This window comes from Loxodonta africana, chromosome 14 (assembly GCF_030014295.1).
Source record: "Loxodonta africana isolate mLoxAfr1 chromosome 14, mLoxAfr1.hap2, whole genome shotgun sequence".
Taxonomy (NCBI): Eukaryota; Metazoa; Chordata; class Mammalia; order Proboscidea; family Elephantidae; genus Loxodonta; species Loxodonta africana.
The window spans coordinates 47,044,158-47,065,473 of record NC_087355.1 but is presented as its reverse complement, the minus strand read 5'-3'; the positions used below and the strand labels follow the sequence as shown (position 1 = coordinate 47,065,473).

Sequence of the window (21,316 nt, the reverse complement as noted above, 5' to 3'; positions counted from 1 at the left end):
CAGTGTATCAGGTATTTGGGTGGAAATGTAAATTCTCTCTCCCTCTAGATCATTAAACAGAGGGAATCTAATCCATCTTACCACCTGTTAAGCCGCAGTTACTTTGGGTTGGAAAATCAGCTTACACCACAGAATTTATGAGAAACAAATGACAATGGCCATTTGTCTTCTAGGAAAAAACAAAAAGCTCACCCAAACCTGAGTATCAACATTTTTATCCTTTAAAACTATAGGTAACCCTTCAGAACCTGGAATGAGAGTTGGGGCACATGCACACAGGTGCACACGTGCGCGCACACACACACACACAGAAAACTATTTGGAAGGAATGACATTGAAACTTTAGTTGCAATTATCTTTGAATGGTTGGCTTTTATGGAGGACCTTTAGTTTTTTTGGTGGCACAAAGGTTAAGCGCTCAGTTGCTAACCAAAAGGTTGGCAGTTTGAACCCACCCAGCGGCTTTGGGAGAAAGACTTGGCAATGTGCTTCGGTAAAGATTACAGCCAAGAAAACCGTATGGGCCGGTTCTACTCTGCCACATGGGATTGCTCTGGGTCAGAACTGACTTGATGGCACCCAACAATATATTCTTTTTTTCCACCACCCGTCTGCTGTTTGTCATACTGTGGTGACTTGAGTGTTGCTATGATGCTGGAAGCTATGCCATTGGTATTTCAAATGCCAGCAGTGTCACCCACGATGGACAGGTTTCAGCAGAGCTTCCAGACTAAGACAAGCTGAGAAGAAAGGCCTGGTGATCTACTTCTGAAAATCAGATCTAATGCTGGAAGACGAGCCCCTACGTTGGAAGGTACTAAAATACACAGTAGCGGCAACAATGAACTCCAGCACACCAACAACCATGAAGACGGCACACGGCCAGGCAACATTTCATTCTGTTGTATGTAAGGTTGCCAGGAGTTGGAGCTGACTCGATGGCAACCAATAACATATTCTTTTCTGAATTTTTATCAATATGCGTGTATTAGTTTTTAATTTAGGGAAAAAAAAAAAGCATTCTGTTAAAAAAAATCTGTTGGAAGTAGTCATTCCTTCTCTAAGTTTTCATCAAATTTCCTTCATACACTCACACTTGATTGAGAACACAGACCGAGTTTGGAATCCAGGCTACCTCAGGGACTGAACCGCAGGCACAGATTTGCTGGACATCTCTAGAACGCAGGTTGGTAAATGGGATGATAAATTGTTGATGATGTTTAAGCAGAGGGGGCATTTGCCTGAAATGCTGAGGAGGGTCTTGAATTTAACATGGGGGAAGGGAGTTTAAACTAGATAACCTACAGTCTCTTTCAAATTAGTTAAATGACAGTAAATTAAGATATAGTACCTGTATCTGTAATAAGACAATAAATTATCACCATGTGGCTATGTGTTAATTCTCTTTGGAAAAGAAAAATTATACTTCAGGATACAGCAAACAGCTGTTTAAAGCGTCCTTTTGATGTAAAAGTAAAATGAAGTGTGGGCAGACCCAAGAAGGGATGGGGTCCCAAACACAAAATACATTCAATCCATTTTCTCTACTTTATTTAATAAAATAGGTCCCAGAGTTCTAAGTAGGAAATACCTTTTAAGCTCATTTTTTTTAAAGAACACCATTTCTACACACTCCTTCTATAATTTTCCCAGTAACTATTTCAAACTTAAATCAGAAAAGGGAACATTAAAGATGAATGGTATATAAAAAACAGCAGCAAATCTTGTTTACCTGCCTTCAGAGGAAAATTGCACTGAGAGGCACTTAACATAGGGTCAAAATATAACCAAAGCAATTCAGAGGCTCAAGTGGTTCGTAAGCTTCCACGCTCATGGACTACTCACCCAAACACCCAGCACTGTGTTCCCACGCGTTTGCACTGCGTGTCCGTGAGGTAAGCGTAGTACTGTCTGAAAGAATACAAAGTTGGAATTCATTGAGAGCTTCTGCAGGAACAAGTCAATATATTTTCATAATGTAATTAAACAATGTTGACAAAGTGAATATAAAAGATGTCCTGCCTGGTTCCATGTACTCAGGCTGCCTGGCCCAGTTTTATTTAGGGGACTGAAAGCCAGTGCTGGCCGAAACATTCCTGTAAAAGGTTAAGAGTTCAGATTAGTGGCAGGGGGAGGGGAACACAGTTTAAAGAGGCAGATTACTGGCAAAGGCGGTAATTCAGCTTATAGACAACTCAGGTGATTCAGTTTACAGACCCCCCAGCGCCCTGGGCTAAAGAAGCCGCAGGTGGGTGCTTCGATCTCAATACAGGGGTGATTCTTGAGGTCACCTCCATTGTTCACTGTCTTCCTCTAGCTCTCTCTAGGGCAAATGCTGCTGATTGTACCCAGGCAAGAAGTATACAGATTCTGGCCCTCAAAAAGTGGAAGAGCAGCCTGGCTGCACTTCATAGTCATTGAATGTCAATAATTTTTTTTTTTCTTTCAATATTTTGTTGTTATTGGTGTTGTTGAAAATATACACGGTGCACATACATCAATTCAACAATTTCTATATGTACAATTCAGTCACGCTGATTACATTCTTCAGGTTGTGCAACCATTCTTACCCTCCCTTTCCAAACTGTTCCTCCCCCATTAACATAAACTCACTGCTCTCGAAGCTTCCTGTCTAATCTCTTGAGTTATTGTCAGTTTGATCCTATGTACATAGTTCTTTAAAAGAGCACAATGCTCAGGGCAGACATTCACTTACTAATTGAGCTAAACTATTATTTGGTTTAAAGAAGATTTCAGAAGATACTTTTGGTTTAAGGTTCAAAGACTATCTCAAGGTAATAGTTTTGGGGTTTCATCCAGCCTTGATGGCTCTAGAAAATCTGATTCCACGAGCATTTGAAATTCTGTTCTACATTTTTCCCCTTTTGATCAGGATTCTTCTATAGAATGTCTGATCAAAACATTCAGTAATAGTAGCTGGGCACCATTCAGCTCTTCTGGTCTCATGGCAAAAGAGGCAGTTGTTCATGGATGAACGCCAGTGATTTTCAATGTTATTGACCAGGTCAGAAAAAAGAGGCAGCAACATGGCATTTAAAGGCATAGAGCATCACTGTCCAACAGAAATATGCATATAAGATGTGAGCCACAAATACAATTTGAAATTATCCAGTAGCCACATAAAAAATAAAAAGAAATACAAATTTTAACAATAATATATATCAAAAGATATTATAATTCCAACATGTAATCAACATAAGGAGTTTGTGGGTGGTGCAGACAGTTGACACACTTGGCTGCTAACCAAAATGTTGAAGGCTCAAGTCCACCTAGAGGCACCTTGGAGAGATTTTCCATTGAAAGTCTATGAAGCAAAGTTCTACAAACATGGGGATGCCATGAGTTGGAAGTGACTCGATGGAAAATGGTTTAGTTTTTTAGTAATCAATATAAATAAGTATTAAGGATATATATGTAGTACTAAGTCTTTGAGAACCAGCATGCATTTTTATACTATAGTACATTTCAATGTGAACTAGCCATATTTCCAGTGCTCAGTAGTCACGTGTTGAGTGGCTGCCGTACTGGACAGTGCAGGCGTAGAGTCTTAATTACCACTGAATCCGATACATTCTCTTTCAGAAGTAGCATCTGAATCAGTAGCTCAACATCTTTGTGGGGTCACAGACCACTTGGATGACCTGATGATACCTATGACAAAGGCACACAGAGCTTGCATGCACAATTCTGCGTTCAACGCCAGGGGATTCATGGATACCTAAAGCTCATCCATGAACTATCACCTCCTTCCTGCAAAGACCTGAGTGAAGAATTCTGCTATAAAGAATTCAAGTTTTCATCTAACTTCACATGTTCATTACCTAATTTAGTTTTTGCAATTCAGATACTTTCCTCTCTTATAGCACCATTCCATCATACTGTACTTTGTATGATGAGATTAAAAGAATGCTCACTCAGGTACTTTCTCCAAGCAGATTCATGCAAAAGTCTAATTAAAAACGAAGAAAATGGAGATGCAGCATATGCGATTTATCCTGAAGCCTATAGCGTCATCTCCCTTTTGGGTCTGGCATTTGCTAAATGGGATGGCTGTGCTAAACCGATTGAAGAACTTTCATCTTCTCAAGTAAAACGGGAAAACATCTTACGTGGGAATTGCCTCAAACAGCGTAAGAGCTCAGAAACAATTATTTTTCTTTAGAAATCCATAGGATTTGGCAAAAATTTTGAGGACTCTCAAAAGTTCAAAATTTATGATTTTTAGTCTCCATTTTTTGTTTTCTAGTGTTTAACAATGCTGAAATTTCACGATAAATCAGATATGATTTGCTATTATATTTTGGGAGCTCTTTTTTCCCCTCTTACTGACTTTGCTGACTGCTCTTAGTTTTATGAAGGAACCTCTGCTAGTCCTTCCTGAAAATAATGGTGAATCTCAAATTAAATTCCAAACAGGAGAGGGGTGCTTCAAACCAACAAAGGTTAAAAAGTATTTATGAGATAAGTACTTCAATAGACCGCTGGCCTCTAAAGTATCAAAGGGTGGCTGCCTTAACAACTATTATTTTCCTGTTTGATTCATTATAAAAAGAAGAGGTAGAATTTTTGGCCTTAACTCCACAGGACTAAGTCATGCCTTACTTCCCTTGTTTAATTCAGCATCTGAAGATATTTTTTAATAATAAGGAATGACAAAAAGTACTGGCTGGGGGGTTAGGGTGGGAATGGCCTTGGTTCTGACCAAGGGAAACACCCACTCACCTGGGCAAGTGTGGCCCTTTACTTGTGTGGTGTGTGAGCACATTAAAGATTATGGCACTGATTTATCCTACAGCTTTGGAAAAGCTAACCTTTTAACTGCTCTGTTTATACTTGTATCAGTTGTGTAGAGATCTTTGGTGTTCCTGCTGACCAGTGACAGGACTCCATTTAAGTCATAAAACTCAAATGTCATTTCTAAATAGGAAAAATACAATGAATGAAAATATATGACTTTGAAGTTCCCTGGGGTCAGTCAATGTTAGGGACCGTCTCTGACCAATGCCTTACTTCCAGGGCCTACAAAAACCTGGGAAATAACACCATGACCACCCAAGCTTATCTTAGTCATCCTGGAAGCCCACAGAGCACATTTTAAAAGGAGACTGACTCAAGTGGCCTGAAAAAACTAACAAAGCTGCATTCTACAAATACTCTTGCTCCTCACTTATCGACTATCTCATTATACAACACTTTGCATTACAATAGCAAAAAATCTACTACTTTTGTGCATTAATGACATACCTCTGGCGGTAACAAATGCCAACGTGCAAGTCATGCCATGACGTAATCTGGGAGTTATGTAATGATGCAGTCATTCTCCATTTTCACAAAATGCCAATTTTACATAATTACCTGGTCTTTGGAACCTAACCATGTTGATATGTGAGGAGTGGGTATAATGTCATATATGACTTCTCTTCTACCTTAAAAAGTTTTGTAATTTCTAACATTCTTTTAAAAACTTTCTAAAATTGGACTACAGAAAAAAAAGAACAACAGTAAAAGATTGAGGTCTGAGAACATTTTCTTGATATTCTGGATATATAATTCTTTAACTAGTTGCCATGGAAGTCAACTTTAACTAGTTGCCACGTGTGTCAGAGTAGAACTGTGAGCCATAGGGTTTTCAATGGCAATTTTTCTGAAGTAGATTCCCAGGCCTTTCTTCCAAGATGCCTCCAGGTAGATTCGAACTGCCAATCTTTGAGTTAGCAGCAGAGCACGTTAGCTGTTTGGACTACCCAGGGATTCTGTCTAATTCTTTAGAATGGCATTTTCATGGAAAATCTGCTAGTTGATGTGACTTCCCTTATGCTCGACAAGAGAATATAAAGCAAGTTAACTTCCTCAAACAACAGCCGGGCTTGTTCAGAATTACCTCACTGTGGGAGCCGTGATGCCACCAATAAAGAGAATTCTGCACCAACTTAGTGGATGGCCTGCTTGGAACACAAAGATATGTTTCAAGAAGAAGGTATTCAACTCGGTCAGCTGAAAGAGAAAAAGAAATTAGTTAACCTGGTGTTTCACGCTAAGTCATGACTATATATTCCTCTCTCAGTGGACATTCTACACTGGTATGTTCACAGCATTTTCAAAAAACATACGGGATCTTCCAAGGGTTACTACTCAAACTAGTTAAAACCAGTAGAACATATACACCAACCAATCAGGGGTCTGGGGGGTAGTGCTGGGGTAATGGGATGGGCACACAGGGGCTAACTCAGGGCATTGGCTATCTGACCAAACAAAACCAAACCAGTTGCCATCCAGTCAATTCTGACTCACAGCGACCCCATGTGTGTCAGAGTAGAACTGCACTCCATAGGGTTTTCAAGGCTGTAACCTTATGGAAGCAGATAGCAAGGCCTTCTGTTTAGGAGTTGAGCACTTAACCGTTTGTACCACCCAGAGACTCCCACTATTTGTCCAGTGGCGTGGAAATACTGTAACATTTTAACAAGTTACACGGCTATGCTGGAGTATGCTGGTTGAATATTGGCCTCAGGTTTCTTTCAGGAAGTACTAGTTTCTCGTTCAGAGGCTTGTCACTTAGGTCATATGTGTGATCTGCTGGGACGGTCAGGAAGAAATGCTCTGAGAACAGCATCAATCGTGAAATACACATGAGAGACCTAGGAAGCCTTACAGAAATCAGGCCAGGTCTAAAAGAAGTTCAACTGTAGAAAACTGAGCTCTTTAATAACCACAGGAAACTTAAGATCCATCAAAGAACAATGACTTTGTACTCGTCTAGCACATGAGTGGAACTGAGCAGATCTTCAACTAATGGCAGCTCTGGAAAGTGGATGTGAAAGGTTGGTCCAAGTTCCACCTGGGGCAGAGGCACTTCCCACTGAGGTTGGCATTCCAGTGCAGTTTACCACATGATGAGTCCTTGGTGGCACAAAAGAGACTGTGGTTGGGGCATGACTGCTCTATACCCAGAAGTTGGCTCCAGATCTCAAGCAAGGGACAGAGACTATGGCAAGGTCCCTATGCTTTGAGAACCCATGATATGAACCGGCAGGCTTATTTCAATTACAGAAAACTTTCTGTCATTTCCCCATAGTGCTGACTTCAAAGGTATAAAGTAAAAAATGGTCCACTAATTAACACTGCAAATGCAAAGCAGGTCACAGCGCTACATTCACACCCATCGGAAAGCCGAGGTCCATGGAATGCTGCCAGGTGGTTCCCTTCTAGGAGCACGATACTGTCTCTCCTTGACAAACTGTTCCTCCTTGATTTTTCTAATGCGCGAGGAAAACTTATAGCTCCCATGACATGTGCCCTGATAAGGTAAAGCTCAATCTCAATCAATTTACAGTCTCATTTTTATAAATACTGACTTCTCCAAGCCATGATGACTATTTAACTATTCACATACACTTCTGTACACCTAAACTCTATTTATTAAGATAGACATTGTTATCCTCCTAAGTGTGGACAAGGAAGATCCTCTGTCTTAAAAGTGACACAAGCTGACTTTTTTCCCTTACGTTGGGAGTATTTTGTGCATACGTGTTCAAGATACAACTTCTGATGATTCCGTAAGACCCTGCAGACAAGACGCGGTTTTAGTTGGCTATTCTCCAAAAGTTGTGAAACAATTAACCTGGGGACAGGAAGATCAATAAGAAGGCTGTCTCTAGAAACTAGAGATGTTTGACAATCCTTAGCTCTCTAAATTACTTCAACAATATAATAGCCTGCTCAGAACTGTAGCTTCTCGCCACTGACAACACTCTGGAAAACCCAGATAATCAAAGTTCTCCACTTTCCCTAGGTAGCACAGGGCTTTATTTATCTTTCCACAAAGTACCCAAGGTGGTAACAGCCTAGGTACAATTTTAAAAATCAAACACTGAACTTGACTGTAACATCAGAAAAGTCTGTCCATTTGTTCCTTTAATCCTGAAAATGGTATTTCTAACAAGCAATCTACTACCAGACTCATTGGGTGTCAGGTGTGGACACTACTTTTTTTTCCGGGAATTCAAAGATCCATATTTAAAATGTTATCACAGTGAAGTAGGACCTTAGTGGTAACATCACTTTAATTATTCTACATGCCAGCTGGAGTAGTATTTATCTCCCAAAACATCTAGGTGGTAAGCAATGTAAACTAACGTGTTGAAGACTAAATTCCCAGGAGTCGTCTATTTATTTTTCTAGTTCTGGGCATTAAAAAAAATACCTGCCAGATGATCATGAAAAGGTATATCCCAGCCACTCTCTGAAATGAAGATTTGGGGTCAAACCAGCGAACATAGGTCCAGCTGGCAGGGGTGAACTGCAGCACGGCTCTTTTGATTTTCCCGGTGGTGGTGTGAATGTCCCTGTAAGAAGAGAAAGGCTCCAGTGAAAATCCAAAGAGATAACAAAGAGAATGGGGAAAAAACAAAAAAAGATAGGAAAAAACTGTGCACTGATGCCTTTATAACAAATGCTTAGTACAAAAAGATTCCTTTCTATTTGAACTGTCTCTCAAACAATAGCCTTGCTATTCACAGGTGAAGCAGGTGAGAGCCACACACTCGATGGGGAACTGCAGGATGAAAGGTGCCGCCTGGAGCTGTCATGTCATTAGAGGGCAGGTTACTGTAGTGTCAGGAAGGGTTCTCATTTGTGAACTGATGACAAAAAAGCTGAGAGACATTAAAGACGACAACCCGGCATCAGCCCAGGCACAACGTGGACACCAGCAAGGCTGCTACACCCACTCATTGCTGGTCCCCAAGGTGAGGTGTTTTAAGAAGAAAGAGAAGATGTTTCATTCCTAAGATTGTTGTTGTGGGCCGTCAAGTCAATTCCGACTCATCCTGACCTACATGACAGAATAGAACTTCCCTGTAGGGTTTCCTAGGCTGGACTCTTTGAGGAAGCAGATTGCCAGGTCTTCTCTTCCATGGAGCTGCTGGGGGTTCAAATCACCAATCTTTTGGTTAGCAGCTGAGTGCTTAAGCATTGCACCATCAGGGCTCCTTATTCTTAAGTTTACCCACGTCATTTCTTTATCCTACTTCTTCTTCCCTACAGAAGTGAACAGTCTAGGCTGATGAACAGTGGTCTTCAAGATTTCTTAGTTTTAATCCCAGAAATCACTCAATTAAAATTTTCATATTCCCATGATAGCAACAAGCAGTGCTACATTTTATAAATGGGAAGGTTTGGGCTCAGCAAGAGCTGATGGAGGCTCACTCTCCAAGCAACGGAGCTGGAGGGTGCAGACTCTAACCCTCTCACACTAGTTCAGGGGAGTTGAAACCCAAAGTAAATGCCAGCTAATAACTGGGAAAGACTCTTTAATTCGACAAACAGTCATCTCAAGGACCTTTCTGTATTAGAGTCCCTGGGTGGTTTAAATAGCTAAATCGTTAGCACTCAGCTGCTAAACCAAAGGTTGGAGGGTTTGAGTCCACCCACAGGCACTTTAGAAGAAAGGCTTGGCAATCTATTTCTGAAAAATTAGCCAGTGAAAACTCTAAGGTACACAGCCTTACTCTACACACGTGGGGCTGCCCTGAGTCAGTGTCAACTCAGGGGCAACTGGTTGGCTTATGTATCATAGACCATGAGAAGTGCTGAAGGCAGAAGCCAGGAAAGGTCAGGCCTGGTTTCCATCCTAAGGGACCACTGACTCTAGTGAAGGGAGGGGTTAGGGGACAGTGGTAGGAAAGCAGTCTGTTCTTCCGTTCACCTTCCAATCCATCAACAAGTGTGCACTGAAAAAATATGGCAGCAAGAAGATTCAATGCACGATAGCAACAAAAAATAGAGGCTACCTAAAAATAGACAAGAACTATTCAGGACCTCTGTAAAAAATGGCAAAACTTCACGGAAAGTTGTAGGAGAAGACTGGAATTAATAGCTACTACTTGATCAAGAATTAGAATATTTAGTATAGTAAAGACAGTAATTTAACCCAAATTAACTTATATCCATTTGTATATTTAATGTAATTTAAAAATAACAGTAGTTTGTTTCTTGGTTGGGCCTATGTCTTGGTAACTTGGCAGAATGATTCAAAAGTCAAATTTGAAGCATAAATGCATGAAACAGGGAAGTACGGTAGTACAGTGTTTAAAGGGTCAGACAGCCTGGGTGCAAATTCAGAATCAACTGCTTACTAGCTGTGTGTCCTTAGGTAAATTATTAAACTGAAGTCTCAGTTTCATCAACCCCAAAAGGAAGAGAAGAACAGTGTTTACCTCTAGGACTGATGTAAGGCTCAAATAAGATACCTCTTATAAAGCTTGCTTGGGCTGATACCTAGCATGGCCACCGTTCTTGTTACATTATCTTCTACTTCAAATACAGAAAAAAGTATCCTTTCAGATCAGTGGCCAAAGAAAGGCTTATTTACTGAAGGCATGGGGACAACTGGCTAATCGTTTGCAAAAGCATTGTGAACTCTCCTCTCACACCATATACTAAAATAAATTTGAGACAGGTTAAGTAAGTTATTTGTAATAAAAAGATGAAACCATTAAAGAAACAGAAGAAAATACAGATAAACATTTACCTAAAAAAAAAAATCAAAAGCTTTTTAAGTTTAAATGAACTTAAAAAAGTTTAAATGAACATACCACAAACAAAATTAAAAGGGGAAATGACAAACTGGAAAAACAAAGTCATACTTAGGAGAAAACTGTTAATATCCTTAATCTATTAAAAGCACTAACGAGAAAGGAAAACCCTCAATGAGATAGATTGACACAGTCACTACAACAATGGACTCAAGCATAACAATGATTGTGAGGATGGCGCAGGACTGGGCAGCGTTTTGTTCTGTTGTACATTGGGTCACTCTCATTCAGAATTGACCCCACGGCACCTAACAACGAGAGACGAGAAATCCAACAGAAATAGAACAGAAAGCCAATATCATACAACTTTATGTGTGAAAAAAATTGACAAAGGTTTAAAAATAAAATTCAAGGAAACAGTGAAATGGACACGTCTATACTATTTTTTATACTATAGGTAATAGTGTATATTAGCGTAATCTAATTCTAAGTATGTATTTACCAAAAAATCAGAGATGCACACAAAGATACATGTTCAAGAGCATTCCTTCTTCAAAAAAGCAAAAACGTTGAAACAACTAAATGATCATAAATGAGAGCTAGTTAAATATTTTATGGTTTACTCATATGCTGAAATGTGAAAAAGCCCTTCAAAATTGTATTTTAGAAGTATACTTAATAACGTGGGAAAATGCTGATAATTAAGTTTTAAACACAATGAAAACAATGACTTTTACTATTACTCCCATGGGAGTGATAAAAACCACAGCTCTTCTCCTCCTTGTTCCCATCAATGGCATGGTTCCTGCCACCGTTAAGTTGAAAATCAAGTCCAACAGGGCAGAATGACACAGGTAAGCACTACTCTCTATGGGAGCCCAGATGAAGGACATACAATTTATCTAGCAAGTCAGAGAGGGCTTCTTGAATGGGTGACAAGGGAGTGAGTTAGGAAAGAAGGTGTCATGGACTGAATTGTGTCCCCCCAAAATATCTGTCATCTTGGCTAGCTCATAATTCCCAGTATTGTATGACTGACTGCCTACCACTCTGTCATCTTAAATGATTTCCCTGTGTTGTAAATCCTATAACAATTATGTTAATGAGATGGATCAGTGGTAGTTATATTGATGAGATCTGTAAGATTAGATGTCTTAGGCCAGTCTCTCTTGAGATATAGAAGAGAGAACCCATCAGAGAGACATGGGGACCTCCTACCATTGAGAAAGCAGTGCCAGAAGTAGAGCGCATCTTTTGGACCTAAGGTTCCTGTGCTGAGATATTCCCAGACCAAGGGAAGACAGATGACAAGGACTTTCCTCCAGGGCCAACAGGGAGAAAAAGCCTTCCCCTGGAGCCATCGCCCTGAATTTGGACTTCTAGCCTACTGGACTGTGAGAGAATAAACTTCTCTTTGTTAAAGCCATTCACTTGTGGTATTTCTGTTAGAGCAGCGCTAGATGACTAAGACAGAACTGATGAGTCAGCCTGGGCGCTGGGAGCGTGGGTCAATCCCATGTAAAGAGAGGAGTGTGCACATGGACTCAGAACCTCAAGTGCCTGGGAGGGCAGGGAGGAAGGGACTGCACCTGCTGGGCCCATAATGTTCACTTTATCCTAAAAACTAAGAGAAACCATCCCAGGGGAATGATGTGGTGAATCTGACGTTCCTGAAAAAATCACTCCAGCAATGGTGTGAGAAGGAGTAGAGGGGTTAAGCTGGGGGCAAGCTGATCAGGGGGCTGATTAACTCAGTGATGCAGGCTGAGGCAGGAGGGATAAAATGGAGGAGATGGATTTGGGAAATATTTGGGAATCAAGAGGGTGTTAGGACCATGTGAATATATGGCGTGAGAGAGAGAAAACCACCATAAATGGTGTAGCATTTTCTGGATGAGTGCCTGAAATTCGGTTTATCATCATTTATGAGTTTCAGTTACTAACGTGTAATTGATTTTACTTTTCATCAAAGACACCAGAATACATAAAGGTGTATTCTGCTAAAGCACATAAACATACATTATGAAAAATTGTGACGAATATCCAAAAAGGAGATGACTCACTTGAAGCTCGCCCAGTGGTAAGTCCTCATTTCTAAGAACCGGCAAACAACCATGCCCAGCCAGATGCCGCCGCCATTACATAACAGGATGTCCAGAATGACTTGATCCCACCAGCACTCAGCAAAATTTGGCAGAAGATGCATGAAGAAAAGCTGAGGACACAGAAAAAGGTGATGGTTGTAAAAAAAATTGGCATACTGTGCAGGATGATTTCTTATAGGCTCTATAGGGTCACTATGAGTCAGTACCGATTCAATGGCAATGTGCAATGGGTTTGGTTTGGTTTTGGTTTATTTTAGAAGAAGCTGTTGACGTTTCATTTTTTCCTAATGCATTAAAAGAAACAAGGTCTGTAATCTGGTTCTTCTTTTTTATATTGCAGATGGACTGTAACTAGTATTAATCCAAACAACTCTCCTTTTTTTTCCTACAGGGCTTTTAAGAAGTGATGGCCCCTCTTGAGACATACTCTCAATTAATTACCTGTATAATGAGAGCATGACAAGAATCTAGGAGAAAAGGAAAAGTCTTTCATACCTAGAAAGCTGCTGACATAATCCTCCCAATGTGCAGCTTAAGAATTCGAGTTGTGCATTTTCAGAAATATTCCACAGATACTTAGGTAAAACAGTGGGTAAATCACAAAAGCAGAAAGGTTAGACCTTTATGACATGATGCAGGGAAGTGACAGCTTAATAGAAAATCTCACAAATAACCAGTTTGCACTACTCACGATCTTTTATTAAGCACCCAGGATGTGTGAGGTGGTGAGACAAAACGAAGTGCAGGCTCCTGATGTCAAGTGGCAGGGTCTGATGGTTATCTAGATACCCACAGCCACAAATGAAGGCAGACTGTGACAAGTGTTACAGTGGTGACATAAATGAAGTAAGGTGGGGATAAAGGAGGCAATCGGGAAAGCTTCTGGAAGGAAGACATACTGGAGCAGGATCATTATGGACAGGTATGACTGTTTTCAAGGAACACTGGTGGCACCACGGTTAATTGCTTGGCTGCTAATTGGGAAGGTCAGTGGTTTGAACTCACCCAGCTGCTCCACAAAAGACCTGGTGATCTGCTCCTATAAAGATTACAGCCTAGGAGACCCTATGGGATGTACTTCTACTCTGTCATATAGGATTGCTATGAGTTAGGATCAATTCAACGGTACACAACAACATGACTGGTTTCAGGAGGGAGCGATGATGAGGACGTTCTTGGTGGGAGAAACAGCACAACCAAGGGTAGAAGAGAAATCTCTTATGGGAATCCTTTTGTCCAAAACAAAGGGAGTGCTGGCCATGTTCAGAGCAGCAAGTCCTGCTCTGTGAAGGCCCACTTTCAGAAGGTCTGAAATTACAAAGATGATGCCTAGAAGTTCTCTGGAATGAAGCAACCCCCATAATTACAAACCTTGGAAGTAATATAAATACTACAAAGATAAAACTATACTCATGAAAACACTTTATATATAAAACAATATATAGATGTTATCCTTATGAAGTGTGCCTGCTGCCCGTAAGACAGAGAACATCTACTGAACGTGAGGGCTCGGGGCTGTTCCTACCCAGGTGAGCCTGGCACTTCCCCTGAAGTGCATTCTCTGGTTCCAAGCCACTAGGGGGAGCATAACCTTTTGCCCTGTGGCAAGGGAAGAGACACTTCAGCAGAAGTCTATGAGGTACATTTGATGAAACAAAACTATGCAAGGGAGTGGGTTGTGGAGAACATGCTTCAGCCTGAGGCCCTGTCCTAGAGAGGTGCCTGGATAGAGTCTTGGGGCAAGATGAGCCCCTGAGAAATCAGAGTCTGGGAGAGGACTGCATCATTCATTCACTGGGGCTCTGTGGAGTATCTATAAGGCAGAGTACCATGATCTAGGAATACGCAGATGTGAACCCTGCCCTCAGGAGGTATAAAGAGACACTGACCCAGTATCTAAAATATGAAGAGCATTTCAAAGGAGAAGGGCTAGGTGCTGCATTCCCAGGAATAAAAACATGGACCAAAGCAAGTACAGGGATCAGGGAAAGCTTTCCTGAGGAGGTGGGATTTAAGCTGTCCCTTTTTGTTTTATTTTATTCTTTGTTGTTGCTAATATACACAGCAGAACATATACCAATTCAACAGCGTCCACATGTACAATTCTTTGACATGGATTACATTCTTCAAGTTGTGCAGCCATTCTCACCCTCCTTTGCCCAATTGTTCCTCCCTCATTAACATAAACTCAGTGCCTCCGCTCAAGTTCCTCATCTATGTAAACTTTGAGTTGCTGGTGTCAATTTGATCCCATATAGATAGTTCTTAAAATAGCACAATGCTCAAGGCAGACATTCCTTACTAATTAAACTACCGTGTGGTTTTAAGAAGATACCAGGGGATACTTTTGGTTTAAGGCTGAAAGATTATCTTAGGGCAATAATAGTAAGCTGCACCTTCAGCGATGAGGTTAGGAGGAGAAGGGGCACGTAGAGAGGGAAGAGCTTGTATGACGGCTCTGGTTTAGGAAAGACCACAAAGTCTTCTGAAAGAATGGAGAGAAGAAAGCCAAGCTGGCCAGAGCAGAGGGCAAGTGGAGAGGGTCTTAGATGAGGCTATAGGGGTAGGCAGGGGCAGGTAGCACAGGGTCTTATAGGCTGACTTGGAAGCCTGGATTTCATCTTAACATCAGGGAAAACATTAAGGGAGTTTTTAGGAGAGAGACATGATCAAGTTGAGGTCTGAAAGGATCACTGTGGCTATAAACAGTGAATGGAGGAGACAAGTAACTCAGACCAGAGATGAGAGAGGATCAGACACAGGTAGGAGGGAGCAAGGAGTTGAAAAGGTTGAGAGGGATTGTAGAGGTGTACAGAAAAGAGTCTATAGGACTTGGTGACTACAGGACACTGAAGAGCACGGAAAGGAAGGCACAGCAAGATGCCCAGGCTGCAGTGTGAGTGAAAAGGAAGGAAGGGAAGTGAAAAGGGCAAAGGTTACGGAGATGTTTGGAATCACAGAGGTAGAATGAAGCCTAAGGGCAAGAATACAGGCTTTACATCTGGAGTCAAGCACATCCAGAACCCAATTCTGGCTCCTCTAATGAGCCAAGGCTCTGAGCACTGGTTCCCACATCTGCACAATGGGAGCATGCGCTGCCTTTTCTGGTTTACCGGGGTGGAGGGGGAGCGGCGTTCATGATGATATAGGTGAAGTGCTGAGCATGTGAACAGAAGACATCTCTACTGGCACACACCTCTAAGTTAGGGTCAGTTAACTAAGTTACGGTCAGGACAATGATTGGCATCAAGTAATATACTGTGCATGTGGCCAAATTTTGTTCTCTGGGAATGACTACTAAGACTAATAATTGAAAAATAAATCAATTAGTTCCCAAAAATTCATTTTGACAATTGTTTTTCAAAAACATTTCTCTTTTGTTACTTAAATGAGACAAACTTTGATCAGAGAGATAATGGAGCTATACTGGAAAACTATTTTTCAGTTACAAAATATCCCAGACGCCTTTGTAATTCTTAAACACCACACTTCCATTTCTCCCACAGTGGAGGCTAGTTAGTAAGTAAACCCATTTACTTCTAGGCTGATCTCATTATATTTGTCTGACTTGGGATTCTAACTTCATTCTTCAGATTTATTTCATTTCTTTCTCTTAAGACTTTGTGATGAAAGCTCGCTTTTTTAAGTTAATGAGGTTTTTTTTTTTTTTTAAACAGAGGCACAAAATATTCTTACGGAATGGTTTAAAATTAATTTTGTACAGCAGCGGCTGGAGGATGATGGACTGACTGACTGCTGACTGAGAGACTATCGTCTTACTACATGGAAGGTGAGCACACTGAATAATCTAGGGTCCTCTCCCTGAGCCTCCCATCATTTCTTACCTCAGTTAGCTCCCAGGTAATACTGATTGTCCAGCAGAGGCCGTAACTACGGATCAACAAGGCCTTCATGGCCCAGCCCCAGAAATGTCCAAATGCAAAGATATCAAAGTGGCTGAGAATCCTCTCCCAGGTGATAACATGACAGTTCACAGCATACTCCTATTTAAAATAAAAAAGGAAATAATCAATGACACTCAAGCAATCCACTTGCTTCCACAATTTCAAGTCAATGAAAAGAAAATAAGACTGTGACAACTAATATATATCCTACTCAGTTTTAAAGAAGCTTTAATAACTGAAGATTCTTGAGGAAAAATGGACAAGCATTAAGAGTTCATAAATCAGAATTGCTTTGCTTTTATGAACAGGTCTCCAGAATTTAGGAACATGTGGATAACTCCCTGAAGGAAGGAAAAAGTGATCAGGTACAAAAAACAGTGAGCCCCACACCAGCAAAAATTCTAGAAGATGAAAACCAGGGCTTTGAACCGGCTCATTTCATTTCAGCCCCCTGCTGAGAATTTTCTTTCCCACCTCCAGATATACTGAATCAGAATCTACAAATTCTCAGCAGGGTATAAAACCAAAATGAACCAGTTCAAAGCCCTGGAATGCAACAAGGAAGTTGTAGGGAAACGATCTATGTATTTCTCTCAATTTCTATTTCACAAGCCTGTCGTGAGGATCAAGACACTTATTAGTATTTTAACTATGTATCTGAAGCACAGGCAAATGGAAGAGTACAGGTTGTGGAGCCAGACAGATCTACTGGCTTGTACTTGGAGCAAGATCCTTCCCCATTTTAAGCTCCTATTTCCTCCTCTGTAATGGGGATGTTAATGCCTAGCATGTATGTCAGTGAGGCACTCAGCACGGTGCCTGGCAGAGCAGACACTGAACAGTCAGTAACTGTAACCATCCCCATCTTCACCGTCATCATCACCTGTAGTTGTTAGCTGCTGCTGAGTCAGCTCCGACTCACGGTGACCACATGTGTGACAGAACCAAACTGTCTGTCTGTACCACCTTCACGATCGTTGGTATGTTTCAGTCTACTGTTGTGGCTATCGCGTCTGTACCACCTTCACGATCATTGGTATGTTTCAGTCTACTGTTGTGGCTATTGCGTCTGTACCACCTTCACGATCACTGGTATGTTTCGGTCTACTGTTGTGGCTATTGCGTCTGTACCACCTTCACGATCACTGGTATGTTTCGGTCTACTGTTGTGGCTATTGCGTCTGTACCACCTTCACGATCACTGGTATGTTTCGGTCTACTGTTGTGGCTATTGCGTCTGTACCACCTTCACGATCACTGGTATGTTTCGGTCTACTGTTGTGGCTATTGCGTCTGTACCACCTTCACAATCGTTGGTATGTTTCAGTCTACTGTTGTGGCTATTGCGTCTGTACCACCTTCACGATCGTTGGTATGTTTCAGTCTACTGTTGTGGCTGTTGCGTCTGTACCACCTTCACGATCACTGGTATGTTTCAGTCTACTCTTGTGGCTATTGCGTCTGTACCACCTTCACGATCACTGGTATGTTTCAGTCTACTCTTGTGGCTATTGCGTCTGTACCACCTTCACAATCGTTGGTATGTTTCAGTCTACTCTTGTGGCTATTGCGTCTGTACCACCTTCACGATCGTTGGTATGTTTCAGTCTACTGTTGTGGCTGTTGCGTCTGTACCACCTTCACGATCACTGGTATGTTTCGGTCTACTGTTGTGGCTGTTGCGTCTGTACCACCTTCACGATCACTGGTATGTTTCGGTCTACTGTTGTGGCTATTGCGTCTGTACCACCTTCACGATCACTGGTATGTTTCAGTCTACTCTTGTGGCTATTGCGTCTGTACCACCTTCACGATCGTTGGTATGTTTCAGTCTACTGTTGTGGCTGTTGCGTCTGTACCACCTTCACGATCACTGGTATGTTTCAGTCTACTCTTGTGGCTATTGCGTCTGTACCACCTTCACGATCACTGGTATGTTTCAGTCTACTCTTGTGGCTATTGCGTCTGTACCACCTTCACAATCGTTGGTATGTTTCAGTCTACTCTTGTGGCTATTGCGTCTGTACCACCTTCACGATCGTTGGTATGTTTCAGTCTACTCTTGTGGCTATTGCGTCTGTACCACCTTCACGATCGTTGGTATGTTTCAGTCTACTGTTGTGGCTGTTGCGTCTGTACCACCTTCACGATCACTGGTATGTTTCAGTCTACTGTTGTGGCTATTGCGTCTGTACCACCTTCACGATCACTGGTATGTTTCGGTCTACTGTTGTGGCTGTTGCGTCTGTACCACCTTCACGATCACTGGTATGTTTCGGTCTACTGTTGTGGCTGTTGCGTCTGTACCACCTTCACGATCACTGGTATGTTTCGGTCTACTGTTGTGGCTATTGCGTCTGTACCACCTTCACGATCACTGGTATGTTTCAGTCTACTGTTGTGGCTATTGCGTCTGTACCACCTTCACGATCACTGGTATGTTTCAGTCTACTGTTGTGGCTGTTGCGTCTGTACCACCTTCACGATCACTGGTATGTTTCAGTCTACTGTTGTGGCTATTGCGTCTGTACCACCTTCACGATCACTGGTATGTTTCAGTCTACTGTTGTGGCTATTGCGTCCACTCTTCTCATGAAGGGTTTCTCTCGTTTTCGCTGATCCTCTACTTCACTAGTAAACCACTCTTTACCATTCACTTTCTTACAGTAAGAAACCCCCAAGAGAGACTTTGCTTCCAGAAACTTTTAAACAAGTTTTGCCTTCAGTATCTCCTTCAAAAAGTTAAAGATAAAATAAGCACCATTCCACAAAGGGTCTGACCAATCTCATCTACAGTCGAATGATTGCTTCTCGGACCTTATATTAAGTCCCTCCATGTTATTTCCTGTCTGTCAAAGCAAGCCAGGACATGGCCCAATATGCCTGTTTTCCAACATTGTGAAGTTTTTCTTCAACCTGTATCAAACGTCAGGCATAAAAAACACTAGGAAAGAAGAACATAAAAAAATAAAATAGCCTCTCGACAAAAAGCCAAAATACAGAGTAGTTTTAGCCAAGCATAAGGGTTTTCGTGGCTTAATTAAAAAATAACAAATGAAATGGCCTAAATAATTGCAAATGGCACTTTTGTGGTCAGCAGATGGGAAGGATCCCGGCATGAGGGTGCGGGGAGAGGGTGCTGACGACACTGAGGGTAGCAGGAGCAACCACCATCACCAAGGACCTTGTATGTGTGTGGTGGGCCTGGCAGATAACACGACTACATATGAAGCCAGTAAAAAAACCAAACTGCGGTGGAGTCAGCGCCAACTCCCGGCCACCCCATGTGTGTCAGAGTAGAACTGTGCTCCACAGGGTTTTCAATGACTGAGTTTTCGGAAGTAGACCACTGGGTCTTCCTTCTAAGAAGCCTTTGGGGGGGACTTTAACCACCAATCTTTTGGTTAGCAGCTGAGTGTGTTAACTGTTTGCACCACCCAGCAACTCCATTTAGTTCACAATAACTCTCCAGAATAAGTATTATTATTTCTACCTGACAAAAAGGTAACAGGCTAACAAGTACTTTGCCCAAGGTCCTATAGCTAACAAGTGATAGAGGCAGAACTCAAGCCTGAGGCTGTCGGATGATAATGTTCACACTCTTCCTACCATAACCCTCTGCTCCATGAAAGGACTCCATTTCCCTGGACTGCATTCCATGTAGAAAATCACGCACCTCAACAGTCTGCTCAAGGATCTGGGTTTTAGACGTGGAGAAGGAACAATTTAAAATGCAAAGTCAACTACTTCCTACACCCAAGAACCAACCACTTCTTCTAAGAGACTGTTAATAAGTACATACCATGATATCTGCTTCCCTGGTGGCGTAGCGAAGATTTGGATCTAGCCAATACATTATGGATTTCACCTGCTCGAAATTCAGGAAGAGGAGGAAGACCAGGAACAGGAAGTAGAGCACACTGAGTCCTGAGGGAAACAAGGACATACTCAAGTTCAGGCGACAGCCAATTGTCAGACACATAGCACATTAGACTCCACAGCTTACTGCCCAAAACAGATGCTACCACTGTAATGTACTCTGTTGAAACCCTTATCACAATCTGATATTTTCTTTGATGACACAGTCTGATAAACAGTCCTAACTCAGATTTGGGTTGGGGGAGTTTAGTAAAAGTCTGAGAAAATGATGCTTAAGCTGAGACTCAAAGGACCAGCAGACAAAGGGTGTGTGGGTGTGGTGTGGAGGATGCAACATCAGTGTGCAGATAGGTCCCTGAAAAGAGAAATGTCTAGGATGGGACGTATGCTGACATGCTGGCAGAAAGGGGAACGGAGCCAGGCAGCACTAAGGTGACAGTCAGGGCCGGGAGTGCAGGGCTGGAAGGCCACGGCCAAGATTTCGTATTTTATCATAAGTGATGTGGAGACCGCTTGAAGGGTTTTCAGTAGGGAAATAAGATGCTCTAGGTAATTTACAAAGGTGACTCTGGCTGCTCTGCAGGGACTGGACCAGAGGCGGGCAGGGATGGGCATGGATGGCCCAGTCAGGGACTATTTCAGTGGTCCAGAGCCACTTATCCAAGTCTTACACTCCATATTTGTCCTTACAGGCATTATTCTATCATATTACCATAATTGCTACTCTCAAAATCACCCCTAATGATTTAAAAAAGAAAGTTAATAATGTACTTTTAAGAAGGCAGTACGTAATTTGTTCTAGAAAGATTTGAAAATCAACAACCAGTGGCTTTGCTATGTCTCTTTCTGTGAAACTGCTAGAAGGACATCT

General features: G+C 41.7%; 1 protein-coding gene across 1 annotated transcript in view; it reads right to left on the bottom strand.

Moving 5' to 3' along the window:
• PTDSS1 (phosphatidylserine synthase 1) overlaps nt 1-21,316 on the bottom strand; it is a 77,827-nt gene that overhangs the window by 26,209 nt on the left and 30,302 nt on the right. The window contains exons 4-9 of the mRNA XM_003408404.4: nt 20,369-20,493; nt 16,507-16,665; nt 12,620-12,771; nt 8,225-8,366; nt 5,903-6,015; nt 1,846-1,911 (exon numbers count right to left, since the gene is read on the bottom strand). Of these exons, the coding sequence (XP_003408452.1) occupies nt 1,846-1,911; nt 5,903-6,015; nt 8,225-8,366; nt 12,620-12,771; nt 16,507-16,665; nt 20,369-20,493 (757 nt within the window). The remainder of the gene's footprint in view (nt 1-1,845; nt 1,912-5,902; nt 6,016-8,224; nt 8,367-12,619; nt 12,772-16,506; nt 16,666-20,368; nt 20,494-21,316) is intronic.